This window comes from Zootoca vivipara, chromosome 16 (assembly GCF_963506605.1).
Source record: "Zootoca vivipara chromosome 16, rZooViv1.1, whole genome shotgun sequence".
Classification (NCBI taxonomy): Eukaryota; Metazoa; Chordata; class Lepidosauria; order Squamata; family Lacertidae; genus Zootoca; species Zootoca vivipara.
The window spans coordinates 17,192,063-17,208,946 of NC_083291.1; the positions used below are offsets into that span (position 1 = coordinate 17,192,063).

Consider the following 16,884-nt stretch of genomic DNA (forward strand, 5'->3'; position numbering starts at 1 on the left):
TCTATAGTAGATACTGAGAATACTGATGAAAACCGAAGCCAGGATATCTGGTTTCTTCACGTATTTGCATGGCATTGCTCTCAAATATTTAGCATTCAGAATGAAACGTTTTCAAATTATGCAAGGACGTATTCCCTTACCTGTGCTAGTTTCTCCCAGTACAGGTGTGGCGCAACAGAAGAAATGGCACAAAGCAAACTGCCCGGGTTTTGAGGTGCTCTTACATTTTTCTCCAGTGTTGAGATCATTTGCTCAGTTCCTCAGTTGAAGGTGACCCGGAAACTACAACTAATCCAGAATGCGGCAGCTAGACTGGTGACTGCCAGTCTTGAAAGACCTACATTGGCTCCCGGTACGTTTCCAAGCATAATTCAAACTGTTGGTGCTGACCTTTAAAGCCCTAAACGGCCTCGGTCCAGTAGACCTGAAGGAGGGTCTCCACCTCCATCGTTCAGCCTGGACACTGAGGTTCAGCTCCAAGGGCCTTCTGGCAGTTCCCTCACTGCGAGAAGCAAAGCTACAGGGAACCAGGCAGAGGGCCTTCTCGGTAGTGGCGCCCTCCCTGTGGAACACCCTCCCATCAGATGTTGAGGAAATAAACAATTATCTGACATTTAGAAGACATCTGAAGGCAGTCCTGTATAGGGAAGTTTTGTATGACTGATGTTTTAATGTATTTTTAATCTTTTGTTGGTAGTCGCCCAAAGTGGCTGCGGAAACCCAGCGAGATGGGTGGGGTATAAATAAACTGTTGTTGTCTTTGTTGTTGTTGTTGTTCCTAAGGTTCCAGATTGCATAGCTGCCACAACGCTGCATTCGAGTATTTTCTGGTTTTAAATCCCCCCTGAATTTCAGCATAATTGCTGAATTATCCTCACAAATATACTACCAAAGCTGAACACGCTTGGCTCCAGGGAGTGAGCCATGATACCACTGGTGAATCCTCACCCGTCAGCATCATTTGACTACAAAGCAAAACAACAACACCATAAACTGGCTAGTCAATATAAAACCAAATTTACTGGAATAATAGCTAGAATAGAGATAGGCTAGTAACCATTCAAACAACAATCATATTAAGGTGCCATGTGCAAATCAAGACCTAAAAATACTGTGAACATGGAATGGATGAAAGTACAAGTGGCGTGAGTCCAAACATGGAATGGCAACCCCGTGTTGCCACAATGGTGAGGGTAGCTCAAAGGAGAATATGAAAAATGTTCAAAGCCGCTTATCAAAGATGAACTCAATGGAATGTTCTTCAATGGGTCTTGAGTTGGAAAAACAAAGCCGTGTGCATGGATCAATCACGGGAAGGCAAATCAAAACCACCACCCTGATGGGAATAACACAGGTGGGCGAAAGAAGACCTGTTTTCCGGCTATATTACAGGTTTTGCTACATGCTTCAACAGTCCAAAGAGCCAATCATACAAAACAGTTTACTCAGGATAAAGGAGATATTCACAGGCACAGCTTGGTTTTATATTGACTAGCCAGTTTGTGGCGTTGTTGTTTTGTTTTGTTGTACTATTATTATTGTCACCACATTTGATACTTTGTGTACATAATTAGCATCATTTGACTGCCAACCAAAACAGAGGAGGCCTTCAAATATGTAAAAGAAACCATGTTGGCAGGCTATTATTTCAAGTCTGGGAGACACTGAGCTCCAAGCTTGTTTTCTTCTGCTCTGGAGGGGAGGACTTGAACCAATGGCTTCAAGTTACAAGGAAAGAGATTCCAACTAAACATCAGGAAGAACTTTCTGACAGTAAGAGCTGTTCAAGAGTGGAATGGTCTTCCTTGGGAGGTGGTGGACTCTCATCCCTTGGAGGTTTTTAAGCAGAGGTTGGATGGCCATCCGTCCTGGGTGCTTTAGCTGAGGTTTCTTCACTGCAGGGGATTGGACGAGATGATCCTTGGGGAGCCTTCCAACTCTACAATTCTTTGATTCTGTAGCAATGCCGTTCTCTAAGACCAAACACTCCAATTCTCCCATCTCAGCTCAGAGGCTTCTAGCATTAGCGGAGAAACACATGCATGCCTTGTCTCTCTTCTAGTGTCTCAGTCCATACATCCAAATACTCATCAAAATTCAGTCGTTTAATTAACAGCATGGCAGTCCTCATTCAATCATCAAAATATATCCATTTTTGATTCTTGATTTAAACCAGTCAGTTAAATACAGTTCATTCGGCAATTTCCAAGGTTAAATTAATAATTCAAAATTGACCAGCAATAATAATTTCTTCTACTATTCAAGTTCCTCCAGAAATTTATTTCCCCACATGGATTTACTCTACAAACGACTAGCCTAATTCATTCATTCCATAATGGGCTCAAAAACCCTCAGCCAAGTAAATTAACTAAGCTCATTTTACCTGGCAATCAAACGGAGGTGAGAAAAAGCAAGATTTCTGTACTGTGCCTTGGCTGGTTCTTAGAAACAAAAATCTGTATCTTGTTGTGAAACACACTAAATTTTAAAAATAGAAATGAAGCATTGCAGCTGCATTGGCACCAATAGCTGAAAAGGCAAGTTGGTAAAGGAAGCCTGATCTTACTTAGCATTATATTTGCCAAAATAAAATAAAAAATCCTTCCAGTAGCACCTTAGAGACCGACCAAGTTTGTCATTGGTATGCGCCAAAGGCATAGATCTTGATCTTCCATATTCTGAATAAATGTGACATTTTCCTACGTCTCTTTTCATTAGTTTATTTAAAAAGTTCAGAATGTACGTATTAATTTTTAAAGCCTCCTTCAGATTATTTTGTAGTGAGTAACATCCTGAAATCTAGGTTAAAAGCGTACCTCTGCATGACAAGTACATTAAAATCTTCGTCCCGAATCCAGAAAAGTTGCATAATACTAATTTGTCACATTGATTTCAATAGGACAGACAGAACAACCAACTTTTCCTTGACAGGAGCCACCGACATGAGCATCATCATACATTGTACAAAACAGCAAACAACTTCATCAATAAGTTAAAAGACAATATTGTACGTGGATCATTTAAATACTATTTGTTTTTGTGAGGGGACATGCATTAGTACTCTTTTCTTCTTCTTCTTATCTACACAAGATAAACAATAGTTTGCTTGTTTTTTAAAAAAATTAACATTCTCTGTCCACAAATAGAAATGTCTACATTATTGTGCTTTGTATAACAGAGCTCCAAACAATGTAAAACAGACTTCAGGCCACAGTGAGCCACGTACAAATAAAATATACTACAAGAACTTCTTCGGAGATACAGTATTTCACTTTGTCCTGATCTCTTTGAACTGCTGCCCATAATAAGGGATGTTACAATTTTTTTTTTATTTTTTTTTTGTACTATGCCCCCCCCCCCCAGTTATCTCCTAACGATAGGGACATGGCAGGAAATTCTTGAACTGTGGTTAAAGGCCAATAACACACTATTAAAAGTCCCTGAAGCAAGACACCAATTTGCTTGTGCGTTGACCAACTGAACAGTGAATACATCTTTTACAGCGTCTCCTTCGGAAATGGCTGAAGCATTTCACCATCGACGCCACCTTGTGGGCCACATAAATACATGTCAGTGTTTTAGATTGGTCAGTAGAGTTGAATGACTTCTTCCCATTCGTTGATAGGCCAGATCCCATTGGGCTGGACGTTGGGTGGAGAGTTTTTCCAGTCCCACGTCTTCACAGGTATTTTCCATTCTTTACCGTAGTTGGCTTCGATGTATTGGAGTGTTTCACACGGCACACGGACCTTGAGTTCTACGAACTCGGTCCAACACAGTGTAAATTTGGGAAACAGATACCTGTGTCACAGAAAAAGAACAGGAAGATCAACATGATGAAGGAAAGGGGCTTTGTAATCCAATCAGTGAAATGTGGCATGACTTCGTAGAATCTGCATACAGTTAATGTTGTAAGAATTCTGGGATTGAGTAAAAGTGTCTGCATCCAGATTGCATATTGCAGAATTTGGGCTAAAATGGCGTCTACAACTACATACTAAACACCTTTGCATGACTTATACAGTCGTACCTTGGTTTTCGAACAGCTTACTTCTGCTTCTTGCAGCCAATCAGAAGCCACCCTTTGGTTTTCGAATGTTTTGGAAGTCGAACAGATTTCCGGAACGGATTCTGTTCAACTTCCAACATACAACTGTACTGGCAAATGTGGGTTGCACAATTATAGTTGACCAGGAGGGTCCACGCTTCCCCAAAATTCTTGAATGTTTGCAATGGGAAAACTCACTGGAAAACGTGGGAAAACGCTTGTCTAACCTCACTGCAAACCAATCAGAATGAAATGCTCATTAAATAGCCAACACTGTCCATTCTCCCTGCAAACAAATTGAGATGAATGCTGAACAGGTCCCCTAGAACCACACCCCCGTTTTCTCCAAAAAGTGGTTTGAAAGCCACTGGTGGTGTGAAAAAGTGGTCTGCAATTCCCTCATGGTTTATCGTTTTTATATTGGTGGTAGAATTAGGCTGCACTACACTAATTGCTAAGAATATCTCGTGCTGCAGTTCGTCAAGCTCTATTTCCTTCCCCCACAGACACCAAGTCTGACTCATACTTGAATTTCTTGCCCGATTTGGCCTGAGTTCCGCCATTCCACATGTGGTCATCCTCTTCATAGAAGAAAAAAAGATCAAGCTTTACTTCCTCCTCTCCTTGAAAGGAGAGCTCCAAGCTGTCTTCAACCTGTAAGGCAGACAGAAAATAAGCACTTTATATGACACAGATAATATTAAAAGAGGCTGCAAAGTCAAACATTGCAAACACACAAGAGGGACACATGCCAGGTATTTGCGCAGTGATTTTTAGGCCTAAATGACACGATACATTATCCATGTCTGGGTTTTGTTTATTTATTTTTTTCTGTTACGAAAGCATGCTTAAAATAAAGCAGCAGCTGCTGTGAAGACCCCAATCTGCACCATGCTCCCAATCTGGATTGGGGGTCCTGCACCAAGTTTCCTGTTGAAAACATTGCCTACCCAAGTGGCGCTTGCAGTATATGGCACCCTAGGGGTTAGGGGACTAGCAGCCACGGCAGAAAAGGGTATGTTCTGGCAGGAAACAAGAGGCCACTTGGGACAATCGCTCCAGACTGAGAGCTGGCGCTTCTTCAAAATAATAGGAGATAGTTTAAGCATGCATTAAAAAAAATCATAACCTGTAACAGGGCTTTGTAAAGAAAACCAAGACTGTTCCTAACAGTCTGGCTCTTTAGTCACACCAGGATTTAATGGCCTGTTTGAAACTACCTTATCCATATACAAATAAACACTTATTTATGGTTATCAGGTATACTGTATGAGAAGACTATTTATATATCCAGCCTTTCCTCCAAGAAGCTTTAGACGGCATACATCTTTGCTGGGCCTGATGCTCAGGATGCCTAGAGGTCTGTGGGGTGGGGTGTCCTTTAGGGGTTTCTGCAAAGGTCAAGTTTTAATTTCGGAGAGCCTTCACTTTTTGCTGTTACTGGTATGAATGTTTTGCATCTTTATTGCTGGACTTTATCATGACTTATGTAAGGACTGCTTGCTTTTATTGCATGCTTGGTTTCATGTATGGCTTATGGCTGCTTTTGCAACTAAGTAAATCTTTTGGTGTGGTAAGCTGTGATATATCGCCCCAAACCAGTTTGAAGTCCATATCGTGATATTGGTTCCATAATTTTTGACCTGGCAATATATTGTGAATCAGGGTGTGTGTGTGTGTGTGTGTGTGTGTGTGTGTGTGTGTGTGTGCGTGCTCTATGCAAAAATCACAATGTGGGGGAAAACGTGAAGCCAGTCAATGCCTCTACATAGCTCCATCTTTATTTCAGACATTGTGATATTTCGGTATACCGCAATGTTTAGTTGCTGATATATCACGAGATTGAAAACCAGAAATTGCCCAGCCCTATAAGCCTATAAGCCAGTTCGAACATGGAAAGGCAGCATACAAATAAACAAGGCTGTTGATACATGGTTCTATCCTCCCACCCATTTTGTCCTTACAACAATCCTGCGAGGCAGGCTGACTAAGAGTGATAGCGACTGGGACCCTGGGTCCCTGGCAACCTCCATGACTGTGAAGAGATCTGAACCCAAATCTCCCCAGGCCAGCACCCACTACTCCACGGTAGTTCTTCCAACACACAATATTTTCTTCCTGTTAGAGCCTGGCATTGCAGACCCTAGAAAGGAGGGGTTACAAACAGGGCAAAGTGCCCAAGTCAGGTGTGTTATCCACCAACCTTGCCAAACTTGTGCTTTAGCGGCAATCCTGCCTTCTGAAATGCTGGAATTATATCTGGCTGGTAGTCTTGAATGAAAATCCCCAAGTCCACATCTTTACTGTAAGGAATAATATTGCACTGCCTGTACCAACCTGAAAACACAACAGTTCAGTGAGCTTCATGGCAGAAAGCTGGAACAGCACAGACCCAAGCCCACAAAATCGACCAGCCTACTAGTTTGCTGGGGACTTGCAGAGGAGGGGTTGGCAAAGGCCGTTAAGGATATGGTGGCGAAGTGGGGTTAGGGTGTGAAGCAAGTTAAGGGTGGCAGTGCCTAATTCTCTCCCATCATTACATAAAGAAGACTGATGACCTTCTTTCCAGGGACATCCCAAAGTTTCAGCGAGTACTGGGGTGTTTTAAGTCTTGAGCCATTTAACCATACGTGTTTCAAGCTGTTTGGGTTCATATTTCAGTTTTGGAATATGAAAATGTGTCTCTGCACGTTTGTGGGTTTTGCAGCACCTGTTAAGACACCCCTGAGTAATTGAATGCATTCAGTTCTCAATCTTAGCGACCAAACGTGACCACAAGCTCCTTACCCAGGCAAGTTCCACTGCTCAGCCAGAATCTCACTCCTAAACTGTTTAATGTCAGAGAAGCAAGATGCAGCAGGGCCTTGGCTTTCCTTCTGAATTCAACGGCATCCAGAGATACATCATCAGGGTACAGCTAAAAAATAAAAGGGAAATTGTAAATGACTCTTGTATTATTTTCATACAGTCAAGTGTTTACAGCTCCCACCAAACTACGTTTTTCTGCTGTTTCACTGTTTTAACTTTTGTTATGTTTTAAAGTAGGGTTGTCATTTTCCTTGATTTTCCTTGTTTTATCTTTTTGTATATCACTTTGAAGTCTTTTACAGTGGTGCCTCGACTTACGAATTTAATCCGTTCCGAAGGCACCTTCGTAGGTCGAAAAATTCATAAGTCGAAAAGCACCATTGGAAATGCGATTTCCCATAGGAATGCATTGGAAACGGGAAAATTCGTAAGTCGAAGCAACCCCATCTAAAAATTCGTAAGTCGAAAAAATCCTATCTAAAACCGCCGCGGTTTCCGTTCGGATGTCAAGAAATTCGTAATCATGCGGCCATTTGCCCCATTCGTAAGTCGAAAAATTCGGTTGTCAAGTCGTTCGTAAGTCGAGGTACCACTGTACAATCAAGTAGTATATACATTTTATGAAATCAATCTTTAATTAACTTTAATGAACAATCTTTAATGATATGTTCAAACCCAGGTAAATAACCATTTTTAATACAGATTTTTTTTCTATGCTAATATCTACTGCTGTGGCACAGAAGATACTATTATTTTCCTGCTTTCCTATATAAGAGAGATTCACCTTTGTTTCCATGCACTGGATTTTCATTCTTTGGCGCCACCAAGTGTTATTTATCAGTATTGTATTGTGGGCTGGCTTTGGGACTATAATATTGAGCTACCAGTGGACTGGATGGCTAAAAGGGTTCATAGGTTTCAAGGTATTTCCATTTACATTTACTGTAAATCTGAAACAGGACTCTGGGGTCAAGAAGCAAAGAACCATGCAGATACTTCTATGTACCAAGGGGAGCTTTGACTTGTGATTCATGAACAGCACTCTTCCACACTTTACAGCAAACAATGTTTCCAACTGTAGTTCATTGGATCTTGTAATAAAGGTAAAGGGACCCCTGACCATTAGGTCCAGTCGTGACCGACTCTGGGGTTGCGGCGCTCATCTTGCGTTATTGGCCGAGGGAGCCGGCATACAGCTTCCAGGTCATGTGGCCAGCATGACAAAGCTGTTTCTGGCGAACCAGAGTAGCACATGGAAACACTGTTTACCTTCCCGCTTGGAGCGGTACCTATTTATCTACCTTGTAATACATATGAGTAAATAATTATTTAAATAGAGCCACTTAAGAGATCAGAAGCCAGCTTCACCACCATTGCTTACAATAAAAAGTAAAGGACCCCTGGACGGTTAAGTCGAGTCAAAGGCGGCTATGGGGTATGGCGCTCATCTCTGCTTTCAGGCCGAGGGAGCCGGCGTTTGTCCACAGACAGCTTTCCAGGTCATGTGGCCAGCATGACTAAACCGCTTCTGGCATAGAAGTGACGGAAACCAGAGCACACAGAAATGCTGTTTACCTTCCCGTCGCAGCGGTACCTATTTATCTACTTGCACTGGTATGCTGTCGAACTGCTAGCTTGGCAAGAGCTGGGATAGAGCAATGGAAGCAATCGTGGGGATTCGAACTGCCAACCTTCTCTGATCAGCAAGCCTAAGAGGCTCAGTGGTTTAGACCACAGTGCCATCACATCTTATCTCTGTAGGATCCGCATAGCATATATAAATCAGCAAGGCAGGAGGAGTTAAATCAGGATTGCACAAATCACAATCCAGCCATACACCGAAACAGCTCACTGTCTGCTTGACTACAACTCTCTCCTCTTATTTTCACAATCAGAGGCAAGCCGTTTAGTAGGCTACTGCATTTGGTTCATAGGCAGCATGAGGCTTGGTGGGTCATAGGGTGTGCAAGTCTGCAGGAAGATATTTTCATATGATTCTACAGTCTGGGAACAAAGGCATCCATCCACACAGTCCAGATCAGTGTTTGTGTGGCAATGTCCCTGCCTCCCCGGAAATAAGATGCGGAAGTGGCTTTCCCAAACTTGGATCCTCCATCTGTTTATTTGGACTACAACTCCCATCATCCCTCTCTAGCAGGACCAATGATCAGGGATGATGGGAACTGTAGTCCAAAAACAGCAGGCAACCCAAGTTTGGGAAACCCTGATGTAGATGTACTAGCATTCCCATTTAAGCATGTTAACTCCGACAACAACCACCATTTTAACACTGGGTTGGTGGGGGAAACTAGGCAAGCAGCACTGGAAATATTTGGAAGAAATGCTACTTGATAACCACTAACCTGGAAGAAAGATCGAGCTTCTCTGTATCTACATTCAATAAACCTAGAGTGGGACCTTTCCTCAAGGAACTGAGATGGCTCTTTTGGAATCTGGACTTTCAACCCATCAATGGAAACACTTATTAGTTCTAGCCTGTTACAAAGGAGAAAAGAGTTATATCAACCTGGCAAGAAATCTAAACAAGAGCAACTTTCATGTCCAGAAGGTGAAACGAAACAAAAGGAGCAGGAGCAGATGTAATCGCTTCATATGCAAAGGCCGCAAATTATCTATTTTCACCCAACTACTCCAAAATAACTCATCCCATTTGGACCAAACAAGGTGTTCTGAAGCTGTTCAGCCCATCTGCACCTACAAGAAGCAAATGCCTACGATGGGATGAAAGGCAGAATGGAGAAATTAAAACAGCACCATGCTCTCATCCGGCTGAATCCCTTTTGGCAAATGGATCAGGGACTCTGCCATACTAGAAACAACCCATCGGATACAAGGGCAGAGGTACATTACTTGCCTAATGAAAGGTTTATCCGAGTGCCTTTTCCCCCTTGGGGGACCATACTTACTTTCAGCTACTTGCATTTAAGGATGTGTTGCAACATGATGAGCAACAAGCTGTTTATTTCCCAGCTATTTCTTCTGTTTGGCCCCAGCACCCATCCTCAAGAGCAGGCACCCCCAAACTCGGCCCTCCAGCTGTTTTGGGACTACAATTCCCATCATCCCTGACCACTGGTCCTGTTGGCTAGGGATGATGGGAGTTGTAGTCCCAAAACAGTTGGAGGGCCGAGTTTGGGGGTGCCTGCTCAAGAGGAAGACTTCCCTCTGCACCTGGAAGTTAAGCTATCAAAGCCAATAGCCATTAGTACACCCCACCCTTCGTTCATCCGCATGAATGAATTCATATGAATTTGTATGACTGAATCTGTATGGATGAATGAATCCACTTCATTTTGAAGCCTCAGAGCGCAGTGGCAACCATATCCTGGTGGTAAAGGATTTCCCAAGTTTAAGATGTAATTATTTGGTCTGTCCTGATTTTATAGCCCAACATCATCACTTCACGATTCCCTGTTCTAGTATCATGCATCAGGGTGGGAGAAGAATAGAGAAGAATAATGTAAAACTTTTTTCTCCATTGCTGTAGCCTCACTGACTTCAGAAACCCTGCACATCGGATTTCATTCGTCGTTCAGCAAGGATACAAGGCAAGCCAGACAGCTGTGTGCTTTGCATGAAAAACTTGTGCATCAAATAGAAACCAAAAACATTGCCATTTCTTACTTGTTGTAGGCTCCCGGGTAGCGGCCAAATGGCAACTTCCAAAAAGGTACAAACTTCCGGTCCATGTGTCGCTTCAGCCGCAGCTGTCCGTGCCAGAGGTAGTTCCCGCTCCTCTCATAAAAGACCACCAGATGGATGGCATGCGCTGCCAGTCTGAAAATGTAGTGTAAGGGAATCTCCGTCCCAGAGAGGTCGTCCATCCCTTCTAGACGTGGGTCTTTGCTCTGAAGCTTTAGCCACTGGAAACCCACTCTCTCAGCAGCTCGAAACAGGCCCACCTGAAATTGACATGCTGAATTTTGGCTCAGTACATTAAACAAACAAACACACACACACACAGAGAGAGAGAGAGTGAGAGAGTAGCACCTTAAAGACCAACTAAGTTTATATTTTGGTATACCAAAATATAAACTTAGTTGGTCTTTAAGGTGCTACTGAAGGAATTTTTTTTATTTTGCTTCGACTCAGACCAACACGGCTACCTACCTGTAAAGAGAGAGAGAGTGTGTGTCCTGCTTTGCAAAGCACTTGCTCTTCTGTTTCAAAATGAAACAGAAACCCCTCTCTATGGGAATGCAATTATTCTTACAATCTCCTTTTTAGTTCTAATAAATAGACATAACCAACTTACTTGGCTTCACACAGTTCTCTGAATACCACTTACCATTTATTTTCATACACTTCTTTAAGTGTATGAATTGTATTAAAAACCTCTTTGGTACTTTTCTGCAGTTTTCCTCCTGAGTAACCATACTATCCATTAAGATATGAAGGCCAAAACAAAAAACCACAACCTTCAAAAACGAACCACAGAGAGACACACTCCAAGAGATCTGTTGCTGTTGTGAGGTACCTTCTAAGCAACATTTGCATTGTGGTAAGTCACTCGCCGTGTGACTCCCGCCTTCTCAAAAATTCCTGAGACATGCACCATAAATGCATTGCTATTTTATCTCTATGCTAACTCGATCTAACAGTTGAAAAGTTTGGCATAGGTAGGTAAATAAAGAAGAGACAAATTTACCTCAAGTTTCCAGGCTTTGTCCGGTACACCAAAGGTGGTGAAGTCCCGAGGAGCACAGAGGTACCTGCATTCTGAGTGGCTGCTATCAGGAGAGGTCCTGAGCTGCTTCAAGTCTGTGTCAATTAGTCCCAGAAGCAATGGATCAATTAGATGCACAGGCATGTTGTGACTGGACATCAAACTAATGAATTTCTTAACCACGTGCTGTGTAAAGAGACAGGAAAGGGGGGGGGGTAAACATCTTTTAAAAGCTACTGAAGACCCCTATGTCAATAAAGTAACAATAACTGGCATCATGCTGATCAAAGCAGCAAAAGGATCTTATACGTCTTATAAGTTATACGTAGGGCTGCCTCTGAAGATGGTTCGGAAACTTCAGCTAATGCAAAATTCAGCGGCCACGCTGCTCGTATTACAGGCGTATTACACCAATCCTGATCCAACTGCACTGGCTACCAAATAGTTTCCAGGCCCAATTCAAAGTGCTGATTTTGACCTACAAAGCCTTAAATAGCTCAGGACTGCAATACCTCAAGGGCTGCCTCTTTCCATATGAACCTACCCAGACCCTGAAATCATCTTCTGAGGCCCTCCTTCGTGTGCCGCCTCCTCGAGAGGTCCAGAGGGTGGCAACACGAGAATGGGCCTTCTCTGCAGTGGCTCCCCGTCTGTGGAATGCTCTCCCCAGGGACGTTCGCCTGGCACCTTCATTATACACCTTTAGGGGCTGGGCAAAAATGTTCCTTTTTAACCAGGCCTTTGGCTGACCTCATCAACATCCTATACGCTTTAAAATGTGGCTCTTTTAGGGGGGGTGTTATTGGATTGTTATTTTTATTTCATATATTGTGACCTTTTTTGTGAACCGCCCTGAGACCTCCGGGTGTGGGGTGGTAAAAGGTAAAGGTAAAGGGACCCCTGACCATTAGGTCCAGTCGTGACCGACTCTGGGGTTGCGCACTCATCTCGCATTATTGGCCGAGGGAGTCGGCGTATAGCTTCCAGGTCATGTGGCCAGCATGACAAAGCCGCTTCCGGCAAACCAGAGCAGCACATGGAAACGCCGTTTACCTTCCCGCTGTAGCGGTTCCTATTTATCTACTTGCATTTTGACGTGCTTTCGAACTGCTAGGTTGGCAGGAGCTGGGACCAAGCAACGGGAGCTCACCCCGTCACAGGGATTCAAACCGCCGACCTTCTGATCAGCAAGCCCTAGGCTCAGTGGTTTAACCACAGCGCCACCTGGGTCCCTGTCGTGGGGTGGTATATAAATTCAATAAATAATAATAAAATAATAATAATAATAATACTTTCAGAGCAAAAGTACTTACCCACCGACTACCGTCTTGTCCTGTTTTGCTCCCTTTAACTTTGGGGAAAACAGCTCCATTCTAACAAAACCAAACAACAGAGAAGAGGCTTTGCAAGTCAAGGCCTATTGATACCACCAAGACAAGTGAGAAGTGAAGCTTTGGTGATATTTTTCAATAATATTACATTTTGTTTTATACTTGAACTAATCTATTTTCAACTCGAAGAGTACACACTTCCTCTGTTGACTAACCTTCTGACGTATTTACACTGGAATCAAACTGCAATTGAGCTAGAAAGCTTCACTCCACTTGACCAGAAAATGCCCAGACCATAACCTGGAACATATGAAATCTGACTTTAACCCTGTTTAAGCCATATCGATTTCATTGGAATTTACTACCAAGCAAGAATACTTAGGACTAAAGTCTCAATCTCACGTCTCCCATCTTATTTTAACAAATCACTATAAACACTTGTTTGGATTCGTTCTGCTGAACGTAGCTGTGTGGTGTTGTTGTTTTTAAGTGAGTTGCCAGAGTTCTTACCCTTGGTGATAAATAGTATTTATAATAGTACAACTGGAACAGGAGAAAGACTGAGCTTGTCAAAGTAAGGAGGCCCAAAACCACGTTCTTGTTAATTCTCTGCATTAGTCTTCAGGGCTCTCTGGACTATCAGTTGAAAGCAGGAGCTTCGTTGTTCTCATCTTTTCAAGTAGCCTACGAACGTCTCTCCAGTGGAAAATAAAGCTGGGGAAAAGGGGAGGGGGGGAACCTGAATTCAATGAAGTGTTTGTAACAGTTTTATATAAACGAGAATCATGGTTTTGTGCAAAGCACATTCATGCTTGATCAAATTGCTTTCAAGTCATCTTAACAATGAGAAACATCAAAGTGCTTGTGTGAATTAGCAGCATAACACAGCCAGGTTCTCAGATTTTTCCCCTCTTTGTCCCAAAAGTGTTTGAAAAAGGAGGAGCTAACCTTTTTCGGGTGCTTGAAGGACAGCATCCCTCCAGGGAACAGCACTAATCAGGGGGTTATATTCCCCTCCTGACTCATCCAGTGATCAATCTGAGAATCTGCATCCTCATCAGGGTATTGGGCACAGCAGAGAGAGAGAAACCTCTCCACCAAATCCCATTGCCATGTCTACTTTAATCACTCCCTCCCCTTAAATTCTTACTGTCTCTGCTAAAAATCAATGTGGTTTTGCTGGTGGTAGGGTCACATTGAGTAATTCCTACCTGCAACACACTATCAAAGATACAAAGCAATCATAAACCAAGTTTGTTCTTTTGGAGCTTCTCATGGGCTCCCACATCAGGTGCTTAAAGCACATTCAACGCACCTCTCTCCCACTGCCTCCAAAGAATCCTAGGAACTGTTGCTTAAAGTTGCTGGGAACTGTAGCTTCCCCTCACAGAGCTACAGTTCCCAGCAGCTTCTCATGTACACTTCTTTCCTGTGAACGCGCTCATTCCAAAACAAAACCTAACTGTACACACCCACAGTTACCTAACATAGCTCACTTGCTAATGCACGAGGCTCTTCATCTCAGGGTTGGGGGTTCAAGCCAAGGATTCCTGCATTGCAGGGGGCAGTGTTATATACTCTCCACCCCCATCGTTCAGCCCGGACAATGAGGTCCAGCTCCGAGGGCCTTCTGGCAGTTCCCTCCCTGCGAGAAGTGAGGCTACAGGGAACCAGGCAGAGGGCCTTCTCGGTAGTGGCGCCCGCCCTGTGAAACACCCTCCCATCAGATGTCAAGGAGATAAAGAACTACACAACTTTTAGAAGACATCCGAAGGAGAGCCCTGTATCAGGAAGTTTTTAATGTCTGACGTTTTACCATGTTTTTACATGTGCTGTGCCGCCCAGAGTGGCTGGGGAAACCCGGCCAGATGGGCGAGGTATGAATTATAAAATTACTATTTTATTTTATTAACTTTGAATACTGCCCTTCATCTGTCAATGTCACAACATAAGAATACGAGATAAAAAAAGGGGGGGGGAATAAACAACTGCATAACTTTTAGAAGACATCTGAAGGCAGCCCTGTTTAGGGAAGTTTTTAATGTTTTATCGTGTTTCTAATATTCTGTTGGAAGCCGCCTGGAGTGGCTGCGGAAACCCAGTCAGATGGGCGGGGTATAAATAATAAATGCATGATTATTATTATTATTATTAATAAGCTAAGCAGCCAAATGGCTCCTTAAACCAGGGTTACGGTGGCACAATGCCTAGTTGCCATTTTGGAGCCGGGCGGCTCGAAAGCCGTATATTTCCAACACAACTTTTTTGGGTTTCCAATTGCGCAGATAAAAATATCGTGGATAGAATTCAACAGGATGTGTTGTTAAGTGTGTGGAAACTGGCAAGATCCAAGGATCCCCAGGCAAGGCATGCGCGTCCAAGGCGGCGAAATGCGCCTGGCGGGTTTCGAACGCTGCCCGGTGAGAGGGGTTGGGCTAGATGACCCTCTCGGTTCCCTCACAACCTTGCAACTTCTCTCCTCCTCCTCCGCCTCTCAACATCTATCCGCGGGGCAGAAACCTCCCCGTTTAACTTTATTTTTAGCCGCCCCACTAAAAAGCACGCTTCATAGGTACTGCCTCCCTCCCCGGCCCTGAGCCTTACCTGACGGGCGCCAGGCAGGGAGGAGCCAAGCGACGGGCTCCTGCCGTAAAGCGAAGCTGCCCTTTACGGCACCGGCAGCCTCAGAGCGGCGCGAGGAGAACATAGAGTTAAGACGAGAGGAGGAGTCCGTTTATAAGGGACGAAGGCGCGCAGGTTGACTTTTCCCTTGAAACCTCATTTCCGGTTCCCGTTTGAAGAGCCTCTGTTTGCAGGGAGGGATGGAAAGGGTGGGGGTTGTGCCCCGCACTGATCGGTGGGGAGCCGGAGGTGTTGCATCGCTTCACTTGAGGCTCCGACCCCCTTGGGGGGAGAATTAAAGCTCGCGTATACGAAGGAGGGCGTCCAGTGTGCGCGTGCGTGGGAGATGCTGCGTCCCCAGCTGTTCCCAACAAGCCGCAGCTCCCAAGGTGTCTGAGGCTGCTGGGAGCATGATGGGGGAGGTCCCTTCGGTTTGACTTCACCCCCGGAGGAGTTGCCTCTCTCGACGTAGATGGAGGCCGACACCAGGCTGACCATTTGGTTGCTTTTCATAGGTGTCCGGCAACTGGATACACTAAAAATTAATAATTATAAACTATATTAGCAAATTTAATCTTGCACTCAGGAGGTATGCGTGTTTTTTTGCACGTGCTGTGCGGAGTCCTGCAGCTCTTTTAACACGGTGGAAGGCGCCAGTTTGAAAACGGGAAACAAACTCACATTGAGGCAGCTACACTTCATCCACCCATTCATTCTGACTCTAGAATGGTAAGAGTTGGAAGGGACCCAGAGGTTCTCTAGTCCAACCCCCTGCAATGCAGGAATCGACTAAAAGTATCCCTGGCACGTGGCCATCCAACCTCCGCTTTAAAAAAAAAACCTTCAAGGAAGGGGAGTCCACCACCTTCTGAGTCGTTATTTTGTCATTTCATACAATTTGTATACGGGCTTGATTTAAAAACAAAACAAACCCACACACCTCAAAGTGGTTTACTAAAAGATGAAAGAACATCAGGGGGGGGGGGCGACCACAGTCCTACTTTAAAAGCATACAAATGATAAAATACTGAGAGAGATTACAATGACTTAAAACTTTCTAAGGTAGGCTCATCTACCGGTAGACAAAAAAATTTCGCAGGCACTGAAAGGAGCACAGCAAAGGCGCCTACTTTACAGTATTTCAATAGGCAGGGAGTTTAAATTTAGCAGGTGAGGTTGCAGCGCAAGGACTGGAAATGCTATTTGTAACAACTATTACTTGCAAAAACAAAACCCACAACACCATGCAATCCTAGCAGCTGTTCTAAACTCAGGTGAAGCAGGACAGCTTCGTCCTAGGCTACAAAATATGGAAGAGTCTAATCGACAGTTATTGACAAGCTGTGCCATAATAGTTGTTTGTTTTTTTAACTGCTTGGAACTAAATC

The 16,884-nt window shown here is 43.8% G+C and overlaps 1 protein-coding gene across 4 annotated transcripts; it reads right to left on the reverse strand.

Moving 5' to 3' along the window:
* Nucleotides 1-1,578: 1,578 nt before the first annotated feature.
* On the reverse strand, nt 1,579-16,006 carry FKTN (fukutin). 4 transcript variants are annotated; one of them, XM_035140667.2, is made up of 10 exons: nt 15,479-16,006; nt 13,385-13,588; nt 12,857-12,916; nt 11,526-11,729; nt 10,502-10,779; nt 9,220-9,352; nt 6,836-6,965; nt 6,252-6,385; nt 4,575-4,702; nt 1,579-3,801 (listed from the first exon to the last, which is right to left on the reverse strand). In XM_035140667.2, the coding sequence occupies exons 2-10, from the start codon at nt 13,487-13,489 to the stop codon at nt 3,588-3,590; spliced, it is 1,386 nt and encodes a 461-aa protein (XP_034996558.2). In that variant the 5' UTR covers nt 13,490-13,588; nt 15,479-16,006; the 3' UTR covers nt 1,579-3,587. The 4 variants fall into 4 exon arrangements, with proteins under 4 accessions (XP_034996558.2, XP_034996559.2, XP_060125024.1 ...); XM_035140668.2 differs by lacking the exon at nt 15,479-16,006 and adding an exon at nt 13,823-15,455; XM_060269041.1 differs by lacking the exon at nt 12,857-12,916.
* Between the last annotated feature and the right edge of the window lie 878 nt (nt 16,007-16,884).